This window comes from Chelonia mydas, chromosome 9, assembly GCF_015237465.2.
Source record: "Chelonia mydas isolate rCheMyd1 chromosome 9, rCheMyd1.pri.v2, whole genome shotgun sequence".
In the NCBI taxonomy this organism is placed as follows: Eukaryota; Metazoa; Chordata; order Testudines; family Cheloniidae; genus Chelonia; species Chelonia mydas.
Genome location: NC_057855.1, coordinates 11757021 through 11783824, shown reverse-complemented (window position 1 = coordinate 11783824; position 26804 = coordinate 11757021). Strand labels below are relative to the sequence as shown.

General features: G+C 43.7%; 1 protein-coding gene across 6 annotated transcripts in view; it reads left to right on the top strand.

The window, feature by feature from the left end:
- Window positions 1-26464, top strand: part of KCNMB2 (potassium calcium-activated channel subfamily M regulatory beta subunit 2) — a 229007-nt gene extending 202543 nt beyond the window's left edge. For 4 of the 6 annotated variants that reach the window (XM_027819365.3, XM_043522794.1, XM_037909379.2 and 1 more), the window contains exons 3-5: window positions 9637-9807; window positions 12739-12934; window positions 24353-26464. In XM_027819365.3, the coding sequence (XP_027675166.1) occupies window positions 9637-9807; window positions 12739-12934; window positions 24353-24637 (652 nt within the window). In that variant the 3' untranslated portion in view covers window positions 24638-26464. The remainder of the gene's footprint in view (window positions 1-9636; window positions 9808-12738; window positions 12935-24352) is intronic. The other 2 variants (XM_027819366.3, XM_043522796.1) reach the window with 1 other exon arrangement.
- The last annotated feature ends 340 nt before the right edge of the window (window positions 26465-26804 follow it).

Below are 26804 nucleotides of genomic sequence, written 5' to 3'. Positions count from 1 at the left end.
CCAGTGTTCCCCTGCCAGAGACTTCTAGGATAGAACTGCTTGATAAATGGAGGGGGTTTCTGGTGCAGCACCCCAAAAGGGGTCTGATCAGACATGCTGGATGTGTGTCCAAGGTCCTTCTGGTCTCTCCCCGCCCCCCCGGTCACTAGCACTTGGAGTTCGGTTCTGAGGCTGGCACACCCTGAACCTTTTTACAGATGTGCTAGTCACCACACATGAGCACAACCCCACCACCAAGGCTAGCAACGACATTCTGTTTTCTGCAGGATCATGCCTCCAGCTACCATTGCTCAAGCAACACTCTCCCCAACACTTTTGCTGTCCAACCCAGAACGCCACTCTAAATAAATTCCATGCATCCCACTGATACGATGCACATGCTGAAATTAGAGAGTTGTCATAGGTGTGTGTGTGTGTGTGTGTGTGTAAATAGAGAGGACATGCAGTACAGTATTAGATTTTTATTTTGTTTTGTAATTTTGATGGATAACGGCATTAATTTTTAAGCATTTTTCAATTTTTTTCCAATTTAAATGTTCACGGTTGTGTAAAATTATGGGTTTCAAGCATTTTTTCAGTTTTTATCAATTTAAATTTTCACAGAACTTATGGGGGGTGGTCAGACAGTAATTACGTAATGGCAATAGCTGAGATTCAAAAAGTTAAAGCTTTATAACCATTAATACACACATTGTCCACATCACATGTCAAAATATACAAAGTAAATATCCTGAAATCAAACTGTAATAAGTTCTCAAGCACAATTTTTCTTACTTGCCTATCTGTAAATTTAGATAGAAATATTTTTGTCAGTTTGTGCGTGTGCAGCAAAATCAATGTTTGCCGATATTTACCGATGCAAATCTAATCCTTCCAAGCCTATAGGTATTGCACAATCACTTAGGGCATGAGAGTGAGCTAATTATTATGAAAAGGCCAGCTCATCTGAGTGGTGCTGGTGCAGGGGATTGGTTGAAGGAGACAAAGGAACAGTGCAAGTTACTAGAGTTCCTTCAGCAGCTGGGAATTACATACAAGAGAATGAAAGGGAAGGAGGGGAGAGGTTTAAAGTCCATAGACAAAGGCATCGCTCAGTTGGGAATGAAAGAAGTTAAATATCACTGATGAGAGAACAATTGTTCGCTAGTGCCCAGCCCCATCCATCCAAAACCTCTCCTGTTTGTAGTGAGATTTGCCAGGCGACCTTTCTCGCCACCACTCGGTTGCATTTCCCTTTTTTCTCTTCCTTTTTTCTCTCTCCTCCATCCCCCTTGCACTGGCTATGAAATGTAATCACAAAAAGTCAGCCCTTGCTGAAGCAAAAACAGAGATAAATGCATCCACAACCCCAGTGGGTTCTACTGGGATATTACTGCGGCTGGCTGGCCTCTGCTTTGGAAAATGTCCTTCGGGGTTAGGTGCTCAACCTGCAGCAAACCTCCTGAGCTCGTCTGAAAATCTGCCCAGTTATTTTGGTGCTTAAATGAGAGCTGAGCTCTTCTGAAAATCTGGCCCCACGTGGAGCCTGTGCTCTTCTGAAAATCTGGTCCTATATAGCTGTATTTTTGTAAAATATTTAGGGGGAGATTTTCAAAGGCAAAGCGGCCAGTTTTGCACCCGATTCCCATTGACTACCAGTGGGATTATGGCATTTTCAAAGGCACTGCCCTCTGTGCCTTTGAAAATGTCCCCCTTAAATGCTTATTGGTCTGAAAAAATACATTCTTCTGTATTTATACCCAGAACTGGAAAGGGCTGTCCAAGGTTAGCCTTGTTATGGACATTTACAGGAGATTTGATTTAATGAGCCCCACACAACTCCCACGGGCTCCCACTGATGTTGTCAGTGCTCAGCACTTTTGACAATCAGACCCTTCGTACCATTCTGCAAAGAGACACAGTCAGTTCTTTCCAGCGCTGGGTAGTTATTCAGCAGTCAATACCACCTGCATCCAGTGTCGGATATACGCTGTAACCCAGCAGCACAGACAATTCAGGCGTCTAAGGGAGTGAGACACTGTCTACAGTATGCCTTGATTACATTCATTATATTCTGCTTCGTAAGGAAACAGCAGCAATATGGGCCCAGTGCTACTTCTATTCAGTTCAATGGGTAGGGTGACCAGACATCCCATTTTTAAAGGGACAGTCCCATATTTAAGCCCATCTACAGGTGTCCTGACTTTTTTTTAAAAAAAAGATAGGCAAATTTTCCCATATTTTCTGTCTCTCCCCCCATCAGTACTGGTGGGTCCTGCTGCCGGCCGGATCCCTGCTCGCCAGCTGCCTGCCCACCAGCGGTGAGTGGGGGGGGGGGTCCAGTGGCCGATAATGGGGGTGGGTTTGCAAGGCTGGTGGCGGGGCAAAGCTCGAACGCGTAGAGCCGGCCGCTCCCCCGCTGGTCCATCAGCACAGCCCCCGCTGCGTGCCGGCTCTCATCCAGCAGGACCCTGCCCCCCCAGTCCCGTTTCCGGCTGGCACTGGCTGCGCGCAGTGAGCTGCGGTGGCTGGTGAGTGCAGGCCGGCACGAGGTGTCAGCTGGTTACGTGTCACCTCGGCTGCCCACCCATCGGCCCTTTACGTGCTCCCCCTCTCGCTATCCTGTCTCTGCTTTGCCCCTTCACACACACCTTAGCCCTGCTACTCCTCCATATTCCTCCTCCCCCCCCCGCCACCCCCGCGGTGCGCATCCAGTGCTGTGGAGAGAACCAGCCTGTGACTGGAGTGCTCAGCTCACCAACAGCTTGGCCGGCAGGTTCCTTCATAGAATCATAGAAGATTAGGGTTGGAAGAGACCTCAGGAGGTCATCTAGTCCAACCCCCTGCTCAAAGCAGGACCAACCTCAACTAAATCATCCCAGCCAGGGCTTTGTCAAGCCTGACCTTAAAAACCTCTAAGGATGGGCTGGTGCCCCAGGAAAGCCCAAGATCTTCTGGCCCAGGGAACTGGCCAGGAGGAGCCGAGCCCTGAATGTGCTAAAGCCCCGCACAGCACTGGCACAGGGAAGCCTCTCTGCCCCTCAGCTAAGCTCTGGAGTGGCGGGAGGGGAAGCAATTTCCAGCCTTGTCATGCCCCGAACCTGCAGGCTCCACAGCAGCTCCCCGAGCAGGGGCTTAGCACCCTTTTCACCCCCACTGCCCGCATGCCCTGGGTCCTGCCCCCAGGGAGCATGGGGCTGCTCCATCCTCTAGGCACCCTCCCCTGATGAGCCACCTGTCTGGCTGGGTTCACTGAAGCCTCTGCAGTCAGGTACCCTGGGCCCTAGTGCACAATGCATCCTTAGGGCTTAACCCCTTCTTGCTCAAAGTAGGCAGCTGGGTTATGTTGGTGACCAGCAGCAGCCTGGAGGTGTTAGCTGTCTTGCAACACTATGCGGGCAGAAAGGGACAAGCTGCTTTCAGCTGGGGGGATGGCAGAGAGGAGAGAGATGAGCTCTTCAAAGACATAGGCCAGGTCATCCCTTTCCCCCAACCCCACTCCCCTGCGGCTGGAAGCAGCTCCTGTCCCTTCCCTCCCGCACAGTGCCGAAAGGCTGCTGCTGGCCACATTCTGGTGTGAACCCTGGCAGAAATCGGAGGGGAACATGTGACACACACACACACACCCCCGCCACGTGTTGCCTTGGGAAGACATGGCGCCAGGTACCAGGAGAGGTGGGTCTGTCCCAGGGGCTCCCCCAGGCATGGAGGGTGGAGAGCGTCGGCCAGGGAGGGTCGGGTCAGTCGGTCACCCCCCCATATGGGAGAGGTGTACGGGAGTGTGTGTTTGTGTCACCTCTCCCCATGTGAACCCTAAAGCCTTAAAGATAAGAAGGTAAATAAAAAGAACCCAATTACGCAGTATTTCTTTTTCACAGGGGCTCAGTCAACTTGATGTTAATTTAAATGTTTGTACTGCATAGTTCTGATTGATTGCCATTGAACTCGCTTGAATACAAGTAATTTTACCAGGTGCCCTGTATTCAGCGTAGGGAAATACGGTCACTCTATCAATGGGAGTTTTCCCATTGGCTTCAGTGGGAGCCGTTGATGGCCTTCTGTGATCAGCAGCTGCCATTACACGTACAACAGTTACCACCTCTCCTTGCACTGGCAAGACAGTAGTTACCATTGCTGCTTTTGACACAGTGGATCTGGGTTAATTTCCCAGTCATCTCCGTACACCCATATCTAAGGTGCTCCTAGTGCCATGCAAGTAATAAATGATATTCTGTGAGAGTGAATGGGATGGAATAGAAAACCGAAATCAGAGCATCTCAACTACGGTCTCAGAAATACAAAAGGAGAGGAGTTAATGGAGTGCTAACAGGAGGAACTCTATGCTTTGCAGTGATTTTAGTACATACAAGGTCACCTGCAAAATCACCATCTCAAATAAGGAGTGAATTATAGAGAAACAACCCCCAAAAATGATCCCTTCATAGGAATTTGTTTTTCAGGCATCATACAGGGAGATTATGGGATGGAGCAATAAGATGCTCCCATAACAAAACCCCACAACCACAGACTTTTGAGGGGGCGTATCTTCAAAAATAAGCACCTAATGCTCCGATCCTGCAACCATTTTTATGCACCTGAGCAACTTTACACATGAGTAGGCTACTCTCATGTAAAGTTACTCACAGGCATAAGTATTTGAAGGAGTAAGGCTGGAAACTGCATATAATGCATGCTCATTTTAGACATTGTTTTTTTCAAATGTCACCCTTTAAGTTTTGGGAGCCCTAAAGAAGGCTGTTTAAGCCCTCGGTCATTTCTCAATTGTCTTCTATTATTTTTAGCCCAAGTTCCTTTGCTTGGCAAACCTGAGGAATGTCTTTTTGGAGGGTTTTATGTGACCTTGTTTGGCCTGATCTAATGCAATGGGAGTCATTCTATAGACTTCAATGGGCTTTGGATCAGGCCCCCAGTTGAGTTTGCTTGTGTTACTATAGTTCTCATTACAACAAACATGATGCAACCACATACAGATGTGCTGTTTTTTTTAAATAAATGAAAGGGACAGAGGCTGCTGAGCAAAAAGGTCACTGAGCATTTAGCACCAGGAACCTTGCAGGTGAGAGGGAGGTTTGGATTTGACCTCTACATTCAAGGATTTCAGGTACTAAAGACGCCTGGCATGAGGTAATTTGAATGATATCCACATAACAACTGTGATATCAGAGAACTGAATCGGGATTCAAAGTTATTTAGAATAATACAAGCACATGTGTATTCCCATCTGACATCCGCATGACCATGCTGTCAGATTAGGAAGTGTCTAAATTAACTAACCCATTAAACCCATTAAGGATGAGATTTCTTGGTCTGATTCGTGGTTGTTTTCAAAATCCAAAGTATGTCCTTCTAGCTCGGCTGGTAAATTATTGTAGATTTTCTATGGGAGACTTGAATTAGGGGGGCAATCCTGAGAGTCCTATTCCTCACATCTTCAGTGCGCCCAGACCCTGCCAATTTGGGACCTATTTGGGACCATCCACAGCTCCTAAGGACTGTGTTGAGTTTTGTAAACAATCAACACCTCTCAGGATGGGATCTCGAGTTCTCAGCTGCCAAAGAGAATGTAGGAATTAGCACATACATGGCTATACTGAGTAAGGGCAAGATTTTGCATATAAAATGTAAGATGCGTGGAGAGGAGTAATGCTGGCTGTTTAGAGGGTCTCTGAGCCATTCATCCCTCTAGCACACCCTGCTTCTCCTTTTAAAAAGATATAATATGAACCCCTCTCTAATGTATGTGACAAATTCAGCATATGCACAGGAGCACTGATTCGACCACACCCTCAAGTCAGAAGACCAGACCCCTGAGACTTTAGTGTATAGAAGGATGCATTTGGCAAGGCCCCCTCCTATCACTGTGGCTGGTGCTAAGAGGATGTAGTGTCCTTTGTGATGGAGAATGAACAGTTCTTGACTGTAATGAACATAAACAGGATTCATTATTCAAGCCACTAGATTCGAACAGACCCTGAAGATCTCCTTGTCTCTCTAGTTCCCAGACTGCCAAGACATAGCCTGTGCGGCCTAGTTTCATTGCATAGGGTCTCCCTAAGCTCTTGCCTGGACTCAGATATCATATAAGGTGCTGACTACACTGCAGAGATACTGGGAATTGAGAGGAAGAGATTCCCTCTGCTCCACCCCCATCCTACACAACACAGCCCTGTGTAATTTTTCTCTCGTAGTAGTCACGTCAGAGTGTGCAGTCATCCGAGCTGCATCAGATGAGAGCCATTTGACAGGAGAACCTGGGGATTTATCAGGTGGAAATGGCAACTGAGAAACAGTAGGAGGAGCAAAGACCTTTTGTCCACCTGGGCTCATTTACATTAAGTTCCTTTGTACACAGGGAGAGAGAGGACCTGGGAGAACCCATGTTCTCATGCTTGGGACTTTAAAGAAAACAATTAGACATGTGGAGAGTTATCATATGAGCTCAGTTATTAGAGTGAATCATCAAGATGTAATGGCCGGGATGCATTGATCTGTGACTCCATTTATACACACTGCAGTAGTGAGCTCATTGTGTCCAAGCAGCAACAGGAACAGAAATCAGCTGCCTAAGCATAGCTCTCTATCGGCCCAGTGACAGCAGCTCCTCCACTGTGCTAATGGTTCACATCTGACAAATCCCACCCAACAGAGAGGCACATATTACACATATGCCCAAACCACTCCATCACACAGCCACATACTACAGAGTGGATTTTAGTAGGATCGTCCATTGTGTTGACCTGAAGGACAGTTGTCCCAGTAAAATAACTTTGCTACTCCAGCTGAAATGAGGGAGTGGTGCTTCTGCTGGTGGCAGGACATGCGGTTTATGGGTTAGTTTGTGATTTGGACTACACACCCACACAAGCGAGTCAGATGTGGGTAAGATCTCCCATTATGCCACTGTGCAGGCTACCCAGGCATCGAGTGAGGGTTCATAGATGTAAACAGGTGCTACATACCATCTGACTGCTTTCACTGCAAAAGATGGGCCAGGAATGTAGGGAATGCACAGATTCGTGGCTCCACCCCCTCTTACTTTTTCTGGTTGGTGCAGGGAGAGCATCAGAATTTGCTGCCGGTTTCGACCAGCAGCAAGTTCCCCCACTAACCCGCTGGAGCAAGGGGGAAGCAGGGGAGCATACTTAGTGCTGTATCTCCTGGAGCTGCTGCGTGCATTGGTGCATCTGACACACCACCACATTCTCAGATCCGTGCCTCAAGTCACCGTCTAGCCATATATTTGCTCAGTGTTCAACTGTTACCCACACTCACTTATAGCAGCAATTCAGGGGATGAAGACATCACATAAAATGCATCAAATTCCATCTTTTTTTTAGGGCTTTTCATCAACAATGGCAACAGAAAAATAGTTGTCAATGCTTCTGACATGACCTCATCAGCAGATGCTTATTCTCCGTGGCCCCGGGGTCTTGAAAACATAACTGGCAGATTTTCCCCACACACTGCTCGGTTTCCAGTCACCTTGTAGGTAGATTGTTTCTACAACATACCTTATAGTCCAACTTTTTACCTTTCATTGCACACTTCTTGGCTAAAAGCCACATGGGAAACATTTGTAAGTATTTTCAATTAGCTGTTTGTTTTGAAATCGTCCATTTAAATCACTTTTATGTTCTGGTGACATTAGAGACTGATTGCACTGTGTCTGGTTTACATCTACAGACTGACATAAGTCAAGCTGTGTGATTGGCTAATGTTCTGGAACTGTATGACTATTGGTACCTTACTGCCTACTTTCATTTGGAAGCAATGCATATCTTAATAGCAGCTATCAAAGTTAAATACATTTTGATAAATAATAGAAGGAGTGTAACATCTGACTATTATTTTACATCAGTTCTTTGAAGGCAACAGCATCCAATAAAATCACAAAAGATTCCCCACAACACCACAAAAAATCTCAATAGGCTGAATTACTGTTTAGTTTCCAATAAAGGAAATAGTAGCAAGTCTTTAAGGAACCAGGTTTTATAGAGAAACCCTGGAAATCTAAGGAAGTAAATTAGAAGTGAACTCATAAACTTGGGAAAGAAAATTGTTATCTGGAGAAGGTAATGACTAGAAAAGCTCAAAGAAAAAACAGTTGGCATATCAGTAGTAATAGAAGAAACGTAGAGAGGAGGGGTGAAATCCTAGCCCATTGAAGTCCATGGCAAAACGCCCATTGACTTCAGTGGAACCAGGATTTTACCCATTGTATTTTAGGTATGTTGAAATGTTTGAGAGTTTCTAACAAGAGCTGGGCAAAACTTTTGCTACAAAACACCAAACCTCATGTGCCTTTTCTGGTTTTGGTTCTCACTATAAACTCAAACTCCGTTTAGATTCATCAAAAGTATTGCAAAGGTTTGGGGACCTGTGGTAAAATTATTTTCCTGTTTCCTGGAGGTCCCATTTATGATTTTCCATCAAAACCATTCTTTTTAAAATGATTGCAGTATTATCCCTGTATGTAATAGCAACGCTGTTGGAAATTGCATTGTTTGATCTATTAATGTAGATTACATGCTACTGGTTTTTTCTAATAAGAACAAATGAAATGTGATAGTTTCAGCTTAGATGAGTTGCAGGTTTGTTAGAACCCAAAATAATGCTCATTCTGATGCTCACCTGCCATTTTGCAGACAGTAGAAGATGAACTACTTCCGGGTGGTACTACTATGGCCATTTTATGGTGGTGCCCAGGCTCAAAGGTATGCGGCTTACATGCATCGGGTGCTGCCTGGAAGATTCAAAAGAATCTTAACAGAAAACACAGAAGCTTATGATCAGCTTCAGGTTTGTAAGTACATTTTAAACCCACAAAGTTTGAGTGTGTTTGAAATGTACTCAAGTACATCCCTCCCCTGTCACTCTGTCCCCGTGACCTTTGAATCATCAAAGGCCTGGAGATGAAAGGACATAGGAAGTGAAAAGGACTTTCTCAGCTGCAGGGGAGAATAGTTTATTGTATTTTTCTTAATTGCAGGGGAAAAGTAGCTTTGGTGGATAATTTTCAGATAGGGTATTAATTGTAATGCGTAAGAGGTATTCCCATGAGTTACATTTCAAAAATAGAAAATAAGGGCCTGATCCAAAGACCATGGAAGTCAATGGAAAGACTTCCATTGTCGTCCATGGGCTTTGAATCAGACTCCTTTACTAACCCATAGGCAAATGAGAAAGAATGCGTTATGAGGTCCCCTCAGACATTTCTCGGTGAATATTGTCTTCTGGCCTGGCTACTATAATGAACTTAGCCCTGAAGAAAACACCCAGCAAAATGCCTAATAATGTTCAGGGGAATGGGGCAAGAGTTGGAGTTAATGGGTCAAAATTCAACTGTGGAGTAATTCCATTGGAGTCGATGATACATCAGAGATGGATTTACTGAGCTGGCCCAAGTGTCCAAATGTTTATATTTGCAATATAAGGATTTTACCTTTTCAGGAATGACTGTAAAATATTTTGGAAGTGAATTAATTCCCTGCCAGGTCAGAATGAATCCACTGAAAAAGACATCTGAGGAACCTTTCTCACGCATGAGATGGAAGTGGTGGTGGAACTACCCACCCTTTAGAGGGTTCACTGGTTAAATATAAACTTCACATAAGAATGTATTATTTTCAACCTCAGAAATATTTACCAAAAAATCAGGGATCACGATCTACTGGACAAAAGGAAAACAGTCACAGCTCTGAAAGCAGGAGAAGATCGGGCCATACTCCTAGGACTGACTATGATGGTGTGCTCCATTATGATGTACTTCCTCCTGGGAATTACGCTGCTGCGGTCATACATGCAGAGGTATATTTATTGTGGTTACACTGTTCCTGGAATTTCTGGTTCGGCTGATTTCATTTCCCTCCCTGCTTTGACCTTTTAATGATTTCTCTTCTCCTCATACTGCCCTTTGATCAGGATGGCCTGATTCTCCTCTAACTTACACCATTATAAATCAGGAGTAACTCCACTGCAGACAGGTGAGTTATACTGGTGTAAGCAAGAGCAGAATCAGTGCTACGGTATCTGACAAAACCCTGATCACCTGTTTTAGATTTGTCACTGTTTAATTAGAGTGGGAGGAAAATGAACAGTTTTGGATTCTGAAAACACCTTCTCCCTCACAATATAGATTTTGTGTAATATCTTTAACAGCTGGTCTGTGGCCTCCTGGAGTCCATAAACTATGGAGTGGCTATCGCTGTAAAATAGAGCCCCTGTCTATTCAGGGATATGATACTGTAAGTATCAGCAGGGAGCAGCAATAATATTCAGTGGCCTAGAGAAACAATACCCTTTCAAATGAAAAATGGAAGTTTAATTTGGAAAACGGATCATGCTATTTTATAGCATTTAGTTCTCATGTAAGCTAATTCCTTCATTTTAACAAGTAAAATCCTGTTGAAATATAGTAATTTGCTAGAAGTGAGACATCATCTTTCATAGTTATTATACTGCATGTAATTTTTCTGATGTCCTTCCACAGCTTCCCTTCTTAGCTAAGGACCAGAAAGTTTGCCCTCTGATTCACTGGCTGTGCTTCAGAGTAACTTTCAATCATGAGCCCTACTTAGACTCCATCCTAGACTTGTGATGGAGCTGTCAGCAGTGCTTTTCTATTCTGATCCATGAAGACATGGGAACAAAGAATGTGCCGTTCTGGATTGGACCATCAGTCCATCAAGCCCAATATCCTACCACTGCCAGTGGCCAATACCTGATTCTGCAGAGGAAGCGGGGGAAACATCCATTGTGTAATGCTGTACCTGCAGGAAACTATCCCTTCCTGACCTCTGCAATGCTCAGGATGAGCAGTGATGCATGAGGATTAGTTGCCCTGCATCTTATTCCCAGGCATAAAATTATTCATCCCTTTTTAAATCCAGACAGATCTTAAACTTTAGAGACAGAGATCAAGCCTGTTTAAACATCCAAGAGTGTTTACATTTCAAAATCACTCTCTCTCCCAGACCTCCTTAGCAATATCATTGTCAATTATGGAGGCTGTTAATGTCAACATTGCTTTTTTGGAAAGATCAGTTATGTTAGGAGCTATAGGACATATTGTCCAAGGATATCAAAGCACTTTGAAGATATTAATTAACTAAGCCTCAAAACTCAGCTGTGAGATAGGTGTAATTATAACCCTTTTATACATGGATAAAATAAGGTACAGAGAAATAAAAGTGAAGGAGCCAGGAATAGATCCCAGGAGTCTCTGTCATTTCTCCTGCAATAGCCATTAGGCCACACCCCTTAAAGAGAACAATTCCCCACACACACACACACACACACACCAAAATACATCTTGCCCTGATGGGGAAAAATCCTACACTTTTTCATAATCATTAACAGAATTATCATGCCATAATTGAACTTTAATTATCAACCATTTTTAATACATGGAACCTACAACTATAATTGTTACCAGAGCAAAATACTTAGTAAGAGAATTATCCAGGAGATCATTTAAATCACTTAGCATATAATCTTGTCACATCTTTAGTTAATTCAGATTAACTTTCCTGAGTGTCCCTGTGTAGACAAACCCTGATTCATACTTGGTCCACAGCTTGCAGAGTTTGGGAATACTTTACTATATCAGGGAGAAGGGTTGATATGTTCTCGAATGAGCTATGTCCCAGCCCTTCTGTGGCAGAAAGATAGGACAGCCTTTGCAATGTAAGCGTGAAAGGTGCCAGAACATCTTGGGGCTCCCTGCAAGGTTCAGAGGAAGACCAATGGGAGAGGGGGACCCCCTCTGGACACTAATGGAATTTCCTGAATAGCTGTCAGTTGTGGTACTCCAATGACCTTTGTCCCTAAGAAAAGCCTAGTCATAGATTGTATTTTCTTATTTCCATCTCAGTAGAAATAAGGTTCATGATGCAGTACCTATCGGGGGGTTCAAATGGTACATTGCTCCCTGTTAGGCTCTTATGTACCCAAGATAGACCAGAAATTCTCCAGAATGATTTCTCAAAGTGATTTATCTTCTTCAAAACCTAGTGAGACCTGTACCAGAAGAAAAAGTATTCTGACAAGTAGCATTCCATATGGTGGTGGAGGGCCATATGGTACAATGTGTCTATGTAACCATGAAGGTATTTTCTAAGTACTTCACCTTTAAGAGTGAATTGGTCCTCCTACTCTGCCTTGAGGAGTGCACTCTCAGAGTTAATTCAAGATGGCTGCCATTAATGAGTGAGCCGTGCAGACCATGGTCTCTCCCAGGCATGTTTTACATTTGTTCTTAGCTTTCTTTGTTCCCTTTAATCTCAAATAAGTGTTCTACAAACTAAAAGTTCCTGTCTGCTTTTTGTCTATGGAAGAACATAACACGTGTCCATGCCCAGTCAGTGTGGTGCTCTGTCTCCCTCTAGTAATGGCTAGGCCAATTAGAGATTGATTAATCTGCTAGAGCCTTGGTTAACAGACCAGGTTAAATCCCTACTGCCAACAACCCACCCAAGTGTGTTGCCATTACATGCATGTGAAACCACTGTATTTGTATTCCTGAGACATTACCTTCACATGCTACAGAATAATAATCCATTCTATGATGGATGAGCTGTACTGAGAATGTAAGTCCACCCTGTAAGCAACAGTCTCATGAAAGAGCTTCTCCCCTAACGACTTACAGTATCATATCCCTGAAGGTAACACCCGGCTCTGTTTACTACTTTGCTGCCCATTTTTGCTGTGATTTGTCTAACCTGTCTCTTTTCTACCTAGTGTTTGGACAGAAGAGGCTCAGTGCACGCTCCTCAATGCATCCATCACAGAATCATTTAACTGCTCATTTAGCTGTGGTCCAGACTGCTGGAAAATCTCTCAGTACCCCTGCCTACAGGTGTACGTTAACTTAACTTCTTCTGGGCAAAAGCTCCTACTTTACCACACTGAAGAGACGATGAAAATTAATTCTGAGGTAGGAACATGGAACAAATTCCATCTCAAATGGATTTCTAGAGGGCTGTTCATTTTGCAGTATCCATTTTCTATTTTAAAGTAACGAGGCTTCCAGCCCCTGCCTTATGTCTCCCAGTAGATCTCTATTCCTCCTTCGTAAATGTTCAGCAGGGGCAGCAGAATCAGCTGTGTTAGCTGAACTCTTTTGTTGAATTGCTGTGGGGTGGATTGTGCCTCATTCTGCACAAACATTCCCTCCTGTGAAGGAGTCAGGTACAGCTTCAGTCCTCACACTCCCGATGTACCGGGCCTAGGAGATTCATGCACAGACACAGTGCTAGAAACCCCAAAGAGGAGTGATGGGGTAGAGTAGAATCAGTACAGACCATCGGGTATGTAGAGTCTCTCATGGTAGAGAACAGATTTTAATGATTATAGAGGATTTTTTACTGAGGCTCCTGGATACAGACAAACCCTGTGGTTCTCCCTGGTCTTGCGTTAGCCTGGGAATTTAAGGTATGTCTACACTGCATTTTGAAGTCCGTGGGAGCAAACCTCCCATGCCGGGTTGACAGACCTTTGAAGTTGCAGGTCAGGCTCTGAAGCTTAGGGAGGGAGGTGGGCTTCAGAGCCCACAGTCCAGCCCAAGCTGACTTCAAAGGTCTGTCTATACAGCTATTTTTAGAGTCCTAGTGTGAGTCCTAGTGTCAAACCAGGCTGGGAGGCTCGCTCCCGCAGGCTCCAAAATGCAGTATAGACAAAAGGTTAGTGTCACCATGCAGGGTCCCCCCATATCCTGGCCTGGAGTGAATAGCTATGGAGTTGGTTGCTGACTGCCAGAGGGACTACATGTTACACCCTGTTAGAAAGGTATAGCACATACCACTGTTGTGTGTCTCTCCTGCAGAGTTAGGACCTGCTGGAGGCAAAGTGCCCCCTGGGAGATGCTGCTGGTCTGCTGTCAGTCCTCCCCTTCTTTTGCCAATGCGGGCAGTGACTTAATGACACAATCTCACCCTGAGTGTCTGTCACATTGATATTCTAAGTGAGCTGTGCACAAGTCAATGCACATTTTTCGTATGGTTGTACTTTATCCTCTGACACCTCTAGCAAAGTAAATACAGCGTCCATGGTAGTGAGAATAGAAGTGGCCTTCTCGATGTGGAGCTAAGTCTAGCCAGCATGGCAACAGAGGTAGGTGATGGCTCTGTATCTGACAGTAGACAGATCTCCATCGTGGACATGGCAGCCAAATTCTGCTCTCTCTCTTACACCGCTGCAGCCCAGTTGAGGTCAGGAGAGTGTTACCCATGGACCAAGGAGTGCAATTTGGTCCCCTAAGTGCCATGAAGATGCTGAAAGTGTATCGAAGGGATATTGTCATGATAAAAATCATATAAAAATAACAGCCCAGATTCTCAGCTGGTGTAAATCAACATAGCTCCATTTACACCAGCTCAGTTTTACTCACCTGTTTTATTAATACCTGAAATTATTTCAAAATCCTGAGGAAAAAATTGTTCTCTGCACCACTATTAATCCAGAATAAACTTAATCCAGTGGGACTGAGCCAGATCAAATATCTTCAGGAGACTATAACGAATGTCTCCCAGAGATTACGAGTACGTTTGTGCTGGTGACTCATTACTATGTGTATCAGGGCTTGTTAATGTTCATGACTGTGGTGAGTGACCATCTGCAGATGGCTGTTTGTATTCTTTTAAGTAGCAGGGGATTGAGGTCAGAGCTTCAGGAGCTGCCTTTCATCTTGGCATCCACAATTATTTGCACAAATTATTGCAAGCCCAATTTTGCTCCTGCAGTTACTTGAGGATGCAGTTAAAATCATCCCAGAACCCTCCACTACACCCCAGATGATATGCATCTGGACACAATAACAGAGGCCCAATTCAAACTGAGCTGCAAATACATCCCATTCAGTTACACCAGGCTGAATTTGACCCATTGTGTTTCTATTTGAGGCAGCAGTTCAGCTGACCAAATTACCTTCGTGTATTAAGATGAAGTGATATTGAAATTAGTCAAAGCATTTAATGGTTTCACAAGGCTAGTTATTCGGTTGGATAATTAACTCTTGTAGTTGGGATACTAGTTCCTATGAAATCAAATTGTGAAACAAAGGATAATGCCCCAGCCTTCTGTCTGTTGTAAAGTCCAGCAGCTGCTAATTCTCTATCCAGTATTACTTTAGAAATATGGTTCTTAGAGATCAGTTTAGCCAGTAAACAGCAGAGACTTGGTTTGCTGGCGATGTATGCGCAAACTCCAGTGAAATTCATGCTGTATTTTGATTACAGCAACTCAAATACATTTTGGTCCTACAATGCGTATAAACAAATCAAAGGATTCTGTATAGATCTCCAGACTCTGCCGTTTGAAGATTTTTGTTTGTCTAAATCTATTCTTAAATTCTCTCAAACACAGCCTCCCCTTAATCTAATGTAGGCACAGTTAATACTTCCCAAGCCCAAGGTTGTTTTACAGGTTAAACTTTGCTCTTAGGAGGATTCCTAGGGTTTTTTTCTGATTTGCTGGTGGTTCTGTGATCAGAATCCAAATGCAGTATTAAATGGGACTTGGCCCTCAATATTAATGTCTATTAAATACCAGACTTCTTGAAACTTGATGGAATTAACATAGACTCCAAGTTTCAGCACACTCAAATGAGCATAACAAATCTCTGCTACCAGGCTAGCAGTCCTCTCCTCATCACAGCTCTGTGGTTACATTATTTGGGCCACAACCAGGGCACGCACCCACCCCTGCTGGGCTGACAGCTGTGCAGTCATAGCAGTTACAGTTGAGGTCAGGGTCACACTGACACATCCTGTTAGTATATAACTGTGACTCTTATCTAGCGATCAGTAACCACTTCATTTTCTTCCCTCTTTTGTCATCAGTCTGTGCTGGGAAGCTAAAACATTGGTCCCAGACAACAATGAAGTACAAAAAACAGAGTCTGGTCCTGTAGTGGCCAGACTGATATATTTAGGAAGGTCTGAGTCATTATGGTACTGACATGCACTATAGGGAGGGGTGTCTGGGTCACAAGGCACAATGCTAGGCTACAACCACAGGCCACAGTAGACGTGCTGCCCATGTCTGCACTGTGGGGGCTATGACGGCATTGCCCTGTAGTGAAGATGCAGCCTACTTTGATGGAAGGGGTTTTTCCATTACTGTGCAAACATCACCTCCCCAGGCAACAGTAAGTAGGCTGATGGAAGCATTCTTCTCTCAACCCAGTTGCATCTATGCTGGGGGTTAGGTTGGCATAGCTACATCACTCAGGGGAGTGATTATATTGACCTACATTTTAAGTGTAGACCTGGCTGTCATCTCATAAGAACATAAAAATGGCCATACTGTGTCAGAACAATGGTCCATCTAGCTCAGTATCCTGTCTTCCAACAATGGCCAATACCCGATGCTTCAGAGGGAATGAACGGAACAGGGCAATTATCGAGTGATCTACCCCGTCATCAAATCCCAGCATCTGGCAGTCAGAGGCTTTGGGACACCCAGAGCATGGGATTGTGTCCCTGACCATCTTGGCTAATAGCAACTGATGGGCCTATCCTCCATGAATTTATCTCCTCCTTTCTTGAACCCACTTATTCTTTTAGTCTTCACAACATCTCCAGCAATGAGTTCCATGGGTTGACTGTGCCCTGTGTGAAGAAATACTTCCTTATGTTTGTTATAAATCTGCTACCTATTAATTTCATTGGGTGACCCCCCCGGTTCTTGTGTTACATGATGGGGTAAATAACCCTTTTTCTCCACACCAGTCATGATTTTATGGACTTCCATCACATCCGCCCTTAGTCATCCCTTTTTCCAACCTGCACGGTCCCAGTCTTTTTAATCTCTCCTCACAAGGAAGCTGCTCCATGCCCCTCATCATTTTTGTTGCCCTTCTCTGAACCTTTTCCAATTCTAATATATTGTTTTTGAGATGGGGTGACCAGAACTGCATGCACCGTTCAAGGTGTGGGCGTACCATGGCTTTATATAGTGGCATTATGATATTTTCTGTCTTATTATCTATCCCTTTCCTAATGGTTCCAAACATTGTTAGCTTTTTTGACTGCCGCTGCACATTGAGCAGATGTTTGCAGAGAACTATCAATTATCCAAGATCTCTTTCTTGAGTGGTAACAGCTAATTCAGAGGCCATAATTTTGTATGTAGAGTTGGGATTATGTTTTCCAATGTGCATAGCTTTGCATTTATCAACACTGAATTTCATCTGCCATTTTGTTGCCCCATCATTCCGTTTTGTAAGATTCCTTTGTAACTCCTCACAATCTGCTTTGGACTTAACTATCTTGAGTAGTTTTGTGTCATCTTCTAACTTTGCCACCACACTGTTTACCCCTTTTTCCAGATCACTAATGAATGTATTGAACAGCACTGGTCCCAGTACAGATCCTTGGGGGCCCCTGCTATTTACCTCTCTCCACTGTGAAAACTGACCATTTATTCCTACCCTTTGTTTCCTATCTTTTAACTAGTTACTGATCCATGAGAAAACCTCCCCTCTTATTCCATGACAGCTTACCTTGCTTAAGAGACTTTGGTGAGGGACCTTGTCAGAGGCTTTCCTGAAAGTTCAAGTACACTATATGAACCTGATCACCCTTGTCCATATATTTGTCAGCCTCTGAAAGAATTCAAATAGATCGATGAGGCATAATGTCCATTTACAAAAGTTGTGTCGACTCTCCCCCTAGAGCAGACATATAAGCCACTTCCTTCTCCCATATAGTGCTGCAAGAAACCTGCATTAAGTAACATTAATACTTAACATTGCATCCCTTGGATTTCAAAGCATCGTTATCCCCACGTTACAGCTGGAGAAGTTGTGACTTGCCCAAGGTCACACAGGAAATCAATGCAAAAGCCCAGTTTTCTGATTCCCAGACTGATGCCCTCTCTACTGGAGCACACTACCACCGCAGTGTTGGTCTTGGGTGCTGATTGGCCCAGTGGAGAGCCATTCTCTTATGAAACACCAAGGCTAGAAGACCCTGCTGTACACTCCAGCATTGGCAAACAGCATTAATTTCCATCACTGTGGTTCAAGGCATCCCATAATTTTATCTGGATACTGGTCCGTCAGCCTAGGAAAAATACAAGCCAACGTGCTTTCAGGATCCCAAGCATCCTAAGCCAGTTCACCCCATGTGCAATATTCCTCATGTTTCTGATACTAGTTTTGGTTCTGAAATGAAGGAGCATGCCCCTTTCTTGTTATCTCTAATTCTTTATGTACCCTTCCCACCTTGTTTTTCCTCTGTATTTATAACCTCATCTGCGGACACCTAGCAAGCAATAATATATACTGCTGCTGTGAGAGGCAGGCTAGGAATAGCTGATGGGACTTCCCCACTGCTAGACCTGACAAGCTGCCATCCATTCAACAGGTTGGAGAGGGACCTCATGCACAGGAGAGAGGAAGTGTACATGAGAGTGCTTGATTTTCTATGAGCCAACAGGGTCCTGGTGGTCAGTTTCCTTCCACCTCATCATATTCCTAAGACCCACCTCCACTACTCACCCACAAAAAAAACCATGCAGCTGCCTCCCTGATCCCAAACATTACTGACAACACTATGACAAGAGCTGCACTTACATTCCAGAAGGTCAACACACGTGACCTTCCAAAGGTCAGCCTAAACCTGCATAATCTTTCCAGCTCGCTGCACACCCCCACTACACACACACACACACTGCAGTGTCTGCAGCCACGCTCTCCACTTCTCTCCCTAGCTCAGACTGAAGAAAATGCACTTTGATTTGAAATAATGATTACTCTAGAAGACTCACGGTCTAAAATAGCTGTCTTCCCAAAAGGTTAAGGGAAGGAGTAGATGCAATTTATATTGAGATATATAATGCACTCCTGTCAGTTTCTGATCAGAATCAACAGGAAGTCAATGGGTGTCGATTGAGCTATTTTAATCTCCCCAGAAGTTCACACAAGATTTTTCATTCCTCTCCCTGTGCATATTTTATTTCTAGCCTTTAAAGACTATTGCCTAGCCCCTTGTCAATCCTACAGCCATAGCACTCTCTTCTCAACTGTCAGCTGCTAGCAGCCTCTGGGGAAAATAAACAGGATCAGCAGTCTCTTCTATTCAAACTACTGAGTCATTCTGTTACGCCTTGGAAGTGTTGCAGTACTTCAAGCAGTTGGGGAAGGCCTGATTCTGATCTCTCTGTATATCAGTTTAATTCTTCTTCTCCACTGGGGTTACTCCTGATTTATATCCACAGAACATAAGTGATGTCAGGAACAGACACTATGTATCAGTAATCACTGTTATATCTCACTGTAATTAAAGCCTCCAAGCCCAGAACAAACCATTGTGACCATTTAGTTCAGGGGTGGGCAAACTTTTTGGCCCGAGGGCCACATCTGGGTATGGAAATCGTATGGTGGGCCATGAATGCTCACAAAATTGAGCATTGGGGTGCAGGAGGAAGTGAGGGCTCTGGCTGGGGGGTACAGGCTCTGGAGTGGGGCCAGAAATTAGGAGTTCAAGGTGCGGGAGGGGGCTCCGGGCTGGGGCAGGGAGTTGAGGTGTGGGAGGGGGACAGGGGTGCAGGCTCTGGGCGGCGCTTACCTCAAGCAGCTCCTCCCAGAAGCAGCAGGATGTCCCCCCTCCAGCTCCTACATGGAGGTGCAGCTAGGCAGCTCTGCGCACTGCCCCGTCTGCAGGCACCACCCCTGCAGATCCAATTGGCCCTGTTTGCTGGCCAATGGGAGCTGCGGGGCGGCATTTGTGGCAGGGGCAGTGTGCAGAGCCCCCTGTCTTCCCTATGCATAGGAGCCGGAGGGGGGCTGTGCCATTGCTTCCGGGAGCCATGTGGAGCAAGCCCTCAACCCCACTCCCTGGCAGGAGCTCGAGGGCCGGATTAAAACGTCTGAAGGGCCGGATGCGGCCCTCGGGCCGAAGTTTACCCACCACTGGTCTAGTTGGACCTCCTGTATAACAGAGGCCATAGAACTTCCCAAAAATGATTCCTAGAAATATTTCAAGAAAGAAAAGTCCAAACTGAACCAGCTGCAGAAAAGGGCTGCCAGGATGATCAGAAAAATGACGAGCTAAACTTATGAGAAAATTTTGCCCAAGGAGAGTTCAGTGGCAGAGCTGGGATTCTAACTCAAAGCTACGATTCCCTTGTCTTACACATTCCTCCCTTCTCCCTTGTAGACCATCCTCTTCCCTTTGGGGGTCAGCTGGCTAAATGCCAAATGTGACCGGTAGAGCAGTATGGGAGCAAAAAGTCTACCCACTGTTGTGAAGTTTCTCCCAGCTCTGCTGCAGCCCAAGATTGCTGTGCTGATCCAAGGCCCCAATGTTCTGAATCAACTGTTATTCAGAAATGATAATGGGATCTAGCAGGTACCCACAAAAAGTTCAGTTACCTTTAAACCTGCTGATGTATGAGTACTGGGAAAGAGACAGTAGCAGTGAGCCACCCATGTTCCACTCTCTTTTCCCATTGTCCCACCTCCAGGGGACAGTATTTCTTCAAATCACTAAGGGCTTTGTGGGAATTAACGATAAGTCAAAGAGGCAAAGCTCTCTTCTTTGATCCATGCTGCATATCTCTCTTCCACTGTTCATCTGAGACGTAAATTGAGGTCCTTACCAGACCATATGATCATTAAAGTTCCCATACCAGATTTTAGAAGAGCAGGATCATTAACCATAGTGTCCAGGCTGAATTCCACATCCAGTAATGACATTCCAACTGCCTATACAGCCTGCAAGTTCCACTGGACAGGACAGTGCCCTTCCCTTCCTGTCCTAAATGATGGGCTGCAGAGACACCAATTTTCCATTAGTGTAACTCCACTAGCATAAATGGAATTACTCCTTACGGTGGTGTAAATGAGACTCTGTATTTCCATCGCCTATTTCACAGAGACAATGTGAGGTTTAGTTACTTAATAGGCCTCATTACACCACTCTCCCTTACACTGATGCAAATCAAGAGTAACACACATTTAAAAGTGGTGGAGGTGAAATCAGAATTTTGCCCCTGGTTCAGTTCTCCAGTTTGGAGAGACATTCAGAAATCTGGACGCTTATCTGAATTCTCCAAACCTTTGAATCTTAAAAGTTGGACAGCAAATCTTACAAGAATGAGTTCTCGCCATAGATCTCCAGTTCCTTCTATATGTGAACACATTAGAAACATCACAAGAACCGCTTTTCTCGTGCTTCTTAAATGTAGATATGCAAATATTTAAAATAAATGAGCGGAAAGGTCAAAGCAAACTGTTTTTCAAATTTGGAACAAGAGATATGGCTATTTTGGGTCTATTTCAAATGAGGATCAAAAGATTAGGAGAGTTCTCTTATTTTCCCTGCCAGTTTTCTTATGCCTACCTGGAATACATCCGGCTACCCAGAGACCCAGACATTGGATATTTTTTATATCTGCGCATTTCTAATATTACATGTGATTGACATTAAGGAGATACAAGTGTTGTATAGTCCATAGATTTAATTACAAGATATGGTGATAAATAACATGAAGAGCAGAAAACATAAGGCACTCAAACACTTGTCATTCACAGGAGCTTTGCAACACCTCATTGCCAGCGCCTACCTTGCTCCTTTAGTAGGTTAGTGACCTTGGACAGGTGGACTAGGAGGGTTGTTTCCCAGCCACTGATCTGTCCAGAACATATAATCCTAAGCATAACTGCCAGCAGCAAAAGACAACGTAGGCAGCTGCATTGTTCTACAACTCTGGCTGCAAAGACTATCAGCTAGAAAGATGAAGCAATGTCACAGTTTAAAGCTTAACACACGCTGATGCTTTAGGAATTTGCCATTGAATCAGGGATTGTAAACCACCCAAGTACTCAGAACCTGAGATAACGGCACTGCAAACCACATGGGTATTTAGAACTTGGGATAACAGGCCTTCTAAAGCACCCTGGCACTTAGCACCTAGGATAACAGGCATCAATGATTTGTACAGCATATATAGGACCCTGGCACAGATAAAATCCTTCCTACTACAAGGACCCAGGAATGACTGGTATAGGATATCTAGCTATCCTTGCACTTGGGAGGCTTGGTATTTGAAAATCATCTTGCCATGAATAGCCTCTCCTGGGTTGGTATGTCTACTGTCCCTGGCATCAAAAGACTTAATAGAGTTGGAGGCCTGGTGTTGTAATTCATCTGCATACTAATAGTCTGGGCTTCCTAGAATATATAAGCACCTAGGCATTACTAAAGCAACAGGCAAACGAAGCTAAGCCCCCAACCCTCTCTCATTCCCTTCCATAACCAAAATCCAGTCCAGCAAATTCAGTTCACAGTTATTCCCAGGCTGAGCGTTTATATACTGTCTATGACCAACACTGGATGGAAACTAAGAGCTAGATTATGGCCTGTGTTGTCTGGCTATGTAGGGCCTCTGAGCTGTTTCCCTTGACCTTGGGTCCAGGAGTCTGTAGTCAGGTGGGCACTATTGCCCAGATCCTCCCAATGGGAGATAGGCCCAGATCCTCACAGATGTTTAGGAGTCTATGTGCCTGCTATTTCTTGCCCCAAGCAAGTGGATGGGGAATGGCTGAAGAAGGGCAGAGAATGGACAGAGCCTTGTTTAATCTCATCCTCTCACCTGCACAGCTCAGAAGTAGTAAGCAGTTACCTGCGGACAAAGGCCATAGCAGTGAAGGAATTGTGATTCTCTGGGGCGTTATTACAGCCTAGAGATTTTCGAGGTGTGTTGGGGCAGCTATATACCACCCCTCCCACAGGGCAAATTGGAAAAGAACAATTGAGTCCTAACAAACTACACAGAATTGGCCCATGATTAGAGGGACTGATAACATTAAAAAGGCCAAATATGTACCATCTGGCTTGGCTCCATTTGCAGTTAGGGGGAGGACAGGCTAACACACTACTGGAAGGCTGTAAACACCAAGCATGCAAAGGAATTACTGAGAGCGATATATTGCCAACCTCAAATATTCAAAAATCATGAGTCAGGCCCCTCAAAATATCGGACCGGTTTAAAAATCATGAGATTTTAAATAATAAATTTGGGGTTCTCTTTATTTTCCATCTGCTTTTTGAGCCTTTAGGCTGTACTTGGGTCAGGCTTTTCTCCACAACCATGAGAGCCAGAAACTTACTTTTTAAAAAAATGAAGGCTTAGATGCTCACCTAATCACAGGAATCCAGCACAGGGGGCTTTAAGAACAAAACCTGAATATCGAGACTCGCAATAAAATCCCAAGAGCTGCAAACGCTGGGGTTACAATTGCCAGTTGAAGCAATGGGATATAAAGGAAACCACAGGCTGACCCGCATGAAACATTTCCTTACAATGCAACCTATCAGGCTGTGATCTGTGAGGTTCTACTGGGAAATTGGAGAAACCTCATGGCGGGCAAAGCACTGGAGAATATGCTGGAGGGAACAAACCTTCTCTAGCAGGAAGATGGATGAGATGTGACCTCTCTGGTCTTTTCCATCTCTAGTTTCTATTGCTCTATGAAATATTCATAAAAGAAGTGCTGACGTGCTGTACCCTTAATGCCGCAGTCTGCTAATGCCATCCAGCATCTCTGCTGCACTGGAAATCAGATTCTCAGCTAATAAACTCACCAGTGAATCAATCAAATCCTGTTACAAGGTTAATCTATGGGTTGTTATTAGGGCAGCAGGACGTTATGAAAAGTCATGGCATCGTCATAAAAGAGAGCAGGGAAAGTTTATGAAAGTTTATATATTTAAAAAAATCAAAAGTCACAGGTCACGTTATTTTAATCAAAATGTCTTTTTCCTTTGCAAATCTCACTTGATAAAATTTAATTAATAACCCAAACCCACTGACAGCTGTTCTCCCAATGCAGGCAGATTCAGCCATGCAGCAATGCTGAGAGGGGTCTGAGAGAGCAAGAGAGCTACCCACAGACCAAATCAATCACGGAACCCAGGATCACCCTCTGGCCATGTGACGAACCACTGCCCCTAATTACGGGGATACATTCTGCATGGATGTGCAAAAAGGAAATGTATAAGGAGTTTCCACCTGTTCCCAGTTTGTGGTCATGTACAGGGTTTGGCCACTACCTCTCTGGGGAATGAAATACCTGCTTGCTCCATTCTGGTGCTTCCCTCTCCCCTGGGGCTAAGTGTCTGTAAGAGGGTAGGGTGAGGATTACTCCATTAAGATTTGTACAGAACTTTGAGTTCCTCAAATGGAAACCACTATAAAAGAGCACATAATTGTGACCATGACTATGACTATTTTACTATTCATTTAATTGTACTGTAGTCTTATGAAATCTCTGCTGGAGATTTTCCTGTTTGTCATCTGAAATAGTATTTGGTTAGAGACATTTCTTTTCCTTTTAATTTCTTCCCAGTGTTCCTACATCCCCAAGTGTGGCAAGAACTACGAAGAGTCCCTGTCACTTGTCAGTGTTGTAATGGAAAATTTCAGGAAGTACCAGCGCTTCTTGTGCTTTTACGACCCAGAAGGCATTCAGAAGAATGTGATATTAACCAAACTTTACAGTTCCAACGTGCTGTTCCACTCGCTTTTCTGGCCAACATGCATGATGGTTGGTGGGGTTGCCATCGTTGCCATGGTAAAGCTGACTCAGTACCTCTCCCTCCTCTGTGAGAGAATCCAAAGGATCAACAGATAAAAGCAAAAACTTCTCTGAGATGTATTTCAGCTAAAATACTGTTTTTTCATTCTTCACCAAAGAACCTTAAGTTTGTAACGTGCAAGTCTGTTATAAGTTCCTTACTATATTCTTATAAGTAGAGCAATAATGCAAAAGCTGTTCTATATGCAAACATGATGTTATTATTATGCAGACAACAGGAAAGAAATACTGTTTGTGTTGGTTGTCTATCTGATCTCATTTTATGCTGGAACTAGTACTTCTTTCTTTTCTACAGCCAAAATAGGGCTCGGTGTGACCATTTGCCAAGCTTTGTCAATGAATACATCAACATTTCAGTGTAACATTCTGCGGGAAATTCACCCCGTGCAGAGGTCTAGCAAAAGGCCTGGGCATCATTTATGTCCCATTTAATCCTCAGGGCATGCAACGAATGGCTCTGGAGGGAATGAGGGGAAGAAAAGTATAGAACCTATGTCTTTTTATGGTAAGAGGGAATAGACTGGATGCATACACTATTGACAGCTTAAGTGGGACTTGCATGTTGCTTGTGCTGGCTCTCCCTGCAAAGGGGAAAATTTCACCCTCTGGTGTTTTAGGTCTTTTGTTAAACACCTTGGAGATGGATATTTGCAATATGTTTTCCTCACATCACATCATCTACAGAAGCTACAGCCAAAAACAAAGAAAATTCAACCAATTTCAGTTTCTACTCCAAGCTGAGCACTGAGCCCTATTGCTGGAGATGGGACCAGACACCTTATGTAAAGGTTTATTACGCATTTGTCTTGTATTTGCTACCATATCACTGTAAAGAAAAAGAAAAACACAATCAGCTATTTTTTCATTTTTTACTTCCAACTATTTTAACTTTTTTTACTTGATTATATAGATATATAAAAAGAAAAGGCTACATAATATCTAATTGTGTATTGTAACTTGATTATGTTATTTTTTTTTCCTTTTGACTAACTGGAAAGTGAGCAGTATAACTCCTGTATTTATTACATTCAAAGCCTGGAAAAGACCATAACATCAGCAGCAACGTGAGATCTTATCCAGTATTCACACTGACATTTCAATCAGATGGAGGTCTCTCTTACTGTGACATTTGTATTGAAAAAAATCTCCTCCACTTCATTAGATCTATTAATTGAATTGTTATACAATAATCATAATATTTCTGGAAATTATGATCGTTATGCTGTGCTGGCTGAAGTGACTTTCGTTCCAAAATGTCCAGGTGTAATATGAGGTATTGGAAAATTTGAGATGCAAACTAATATGTAATCCTAGCTGTCATGTATGTTCCATGGGGGTTTTACCGATGTAATTCCATGCACACTGTGTGCACATCTTTGGCACAATTTATTTTTATTTCCCTAGTCACAACTTTCCATGTTGTTATACTCTACAGACAATCTCAACGTTTTTTACCTTGCACCTAAACTGAAGGACAAATTTGAGGCAGTCTCTCTGATTACCCCATGAACTCACTATAGAATATTTATAGGAAATTATTTACAGGTACATTCAAAAGAAGGAGATTCCACTTTTTTTCCCTTTTTTTGCCAAAAAGATAGCAGAAGGAGAAAATCCAGTCTTCTGTCTAGCTCATCCATATATCAGTACCTTCTTCCATGATGTAGTATTGAAAACTTTAAGGTGTTACAAGATTTTACAAATTGTACAAGTGTAGTCGGAGCTGTAAAAATAAGTTCACAGCAGTGGATTTAACCTGCAATCTTGTAATCCATGGTATGATTTTTCTTAGGCAAATAAATTCCTGGGGGTGGGGGGTGTAATCAGGGCTCCAAAAATATGTAATAAAAATATTAAATTAAATCTTCAGGATTTCAATACCTTTTCCATTCAGAACTGGTTTGTTTCAACGACTTTTTTTTAAGATTCTTTTGCCATAAAACCAGGATTGCAAACCATCTGTAACATGAGAGGGAGTTCGTAAAAGTTTCTTTGTGAAAGCTATCTATTTATCTATTGTAGGGTTTTGTACAGCCCTTCACCATGGTATCTGGGCAACTTTCACATTTTTTAGATTGACAGTGGAGAAGCCCCTAGTGGGCTTCAAGAAGTCGCCTTTTAAATTCAAAAGAACTCACGACATTATTTTGTACAAGGCCAGAAAATCTGATTGATGTCTTATTTTCTCCCCCTGGAGAGCTCC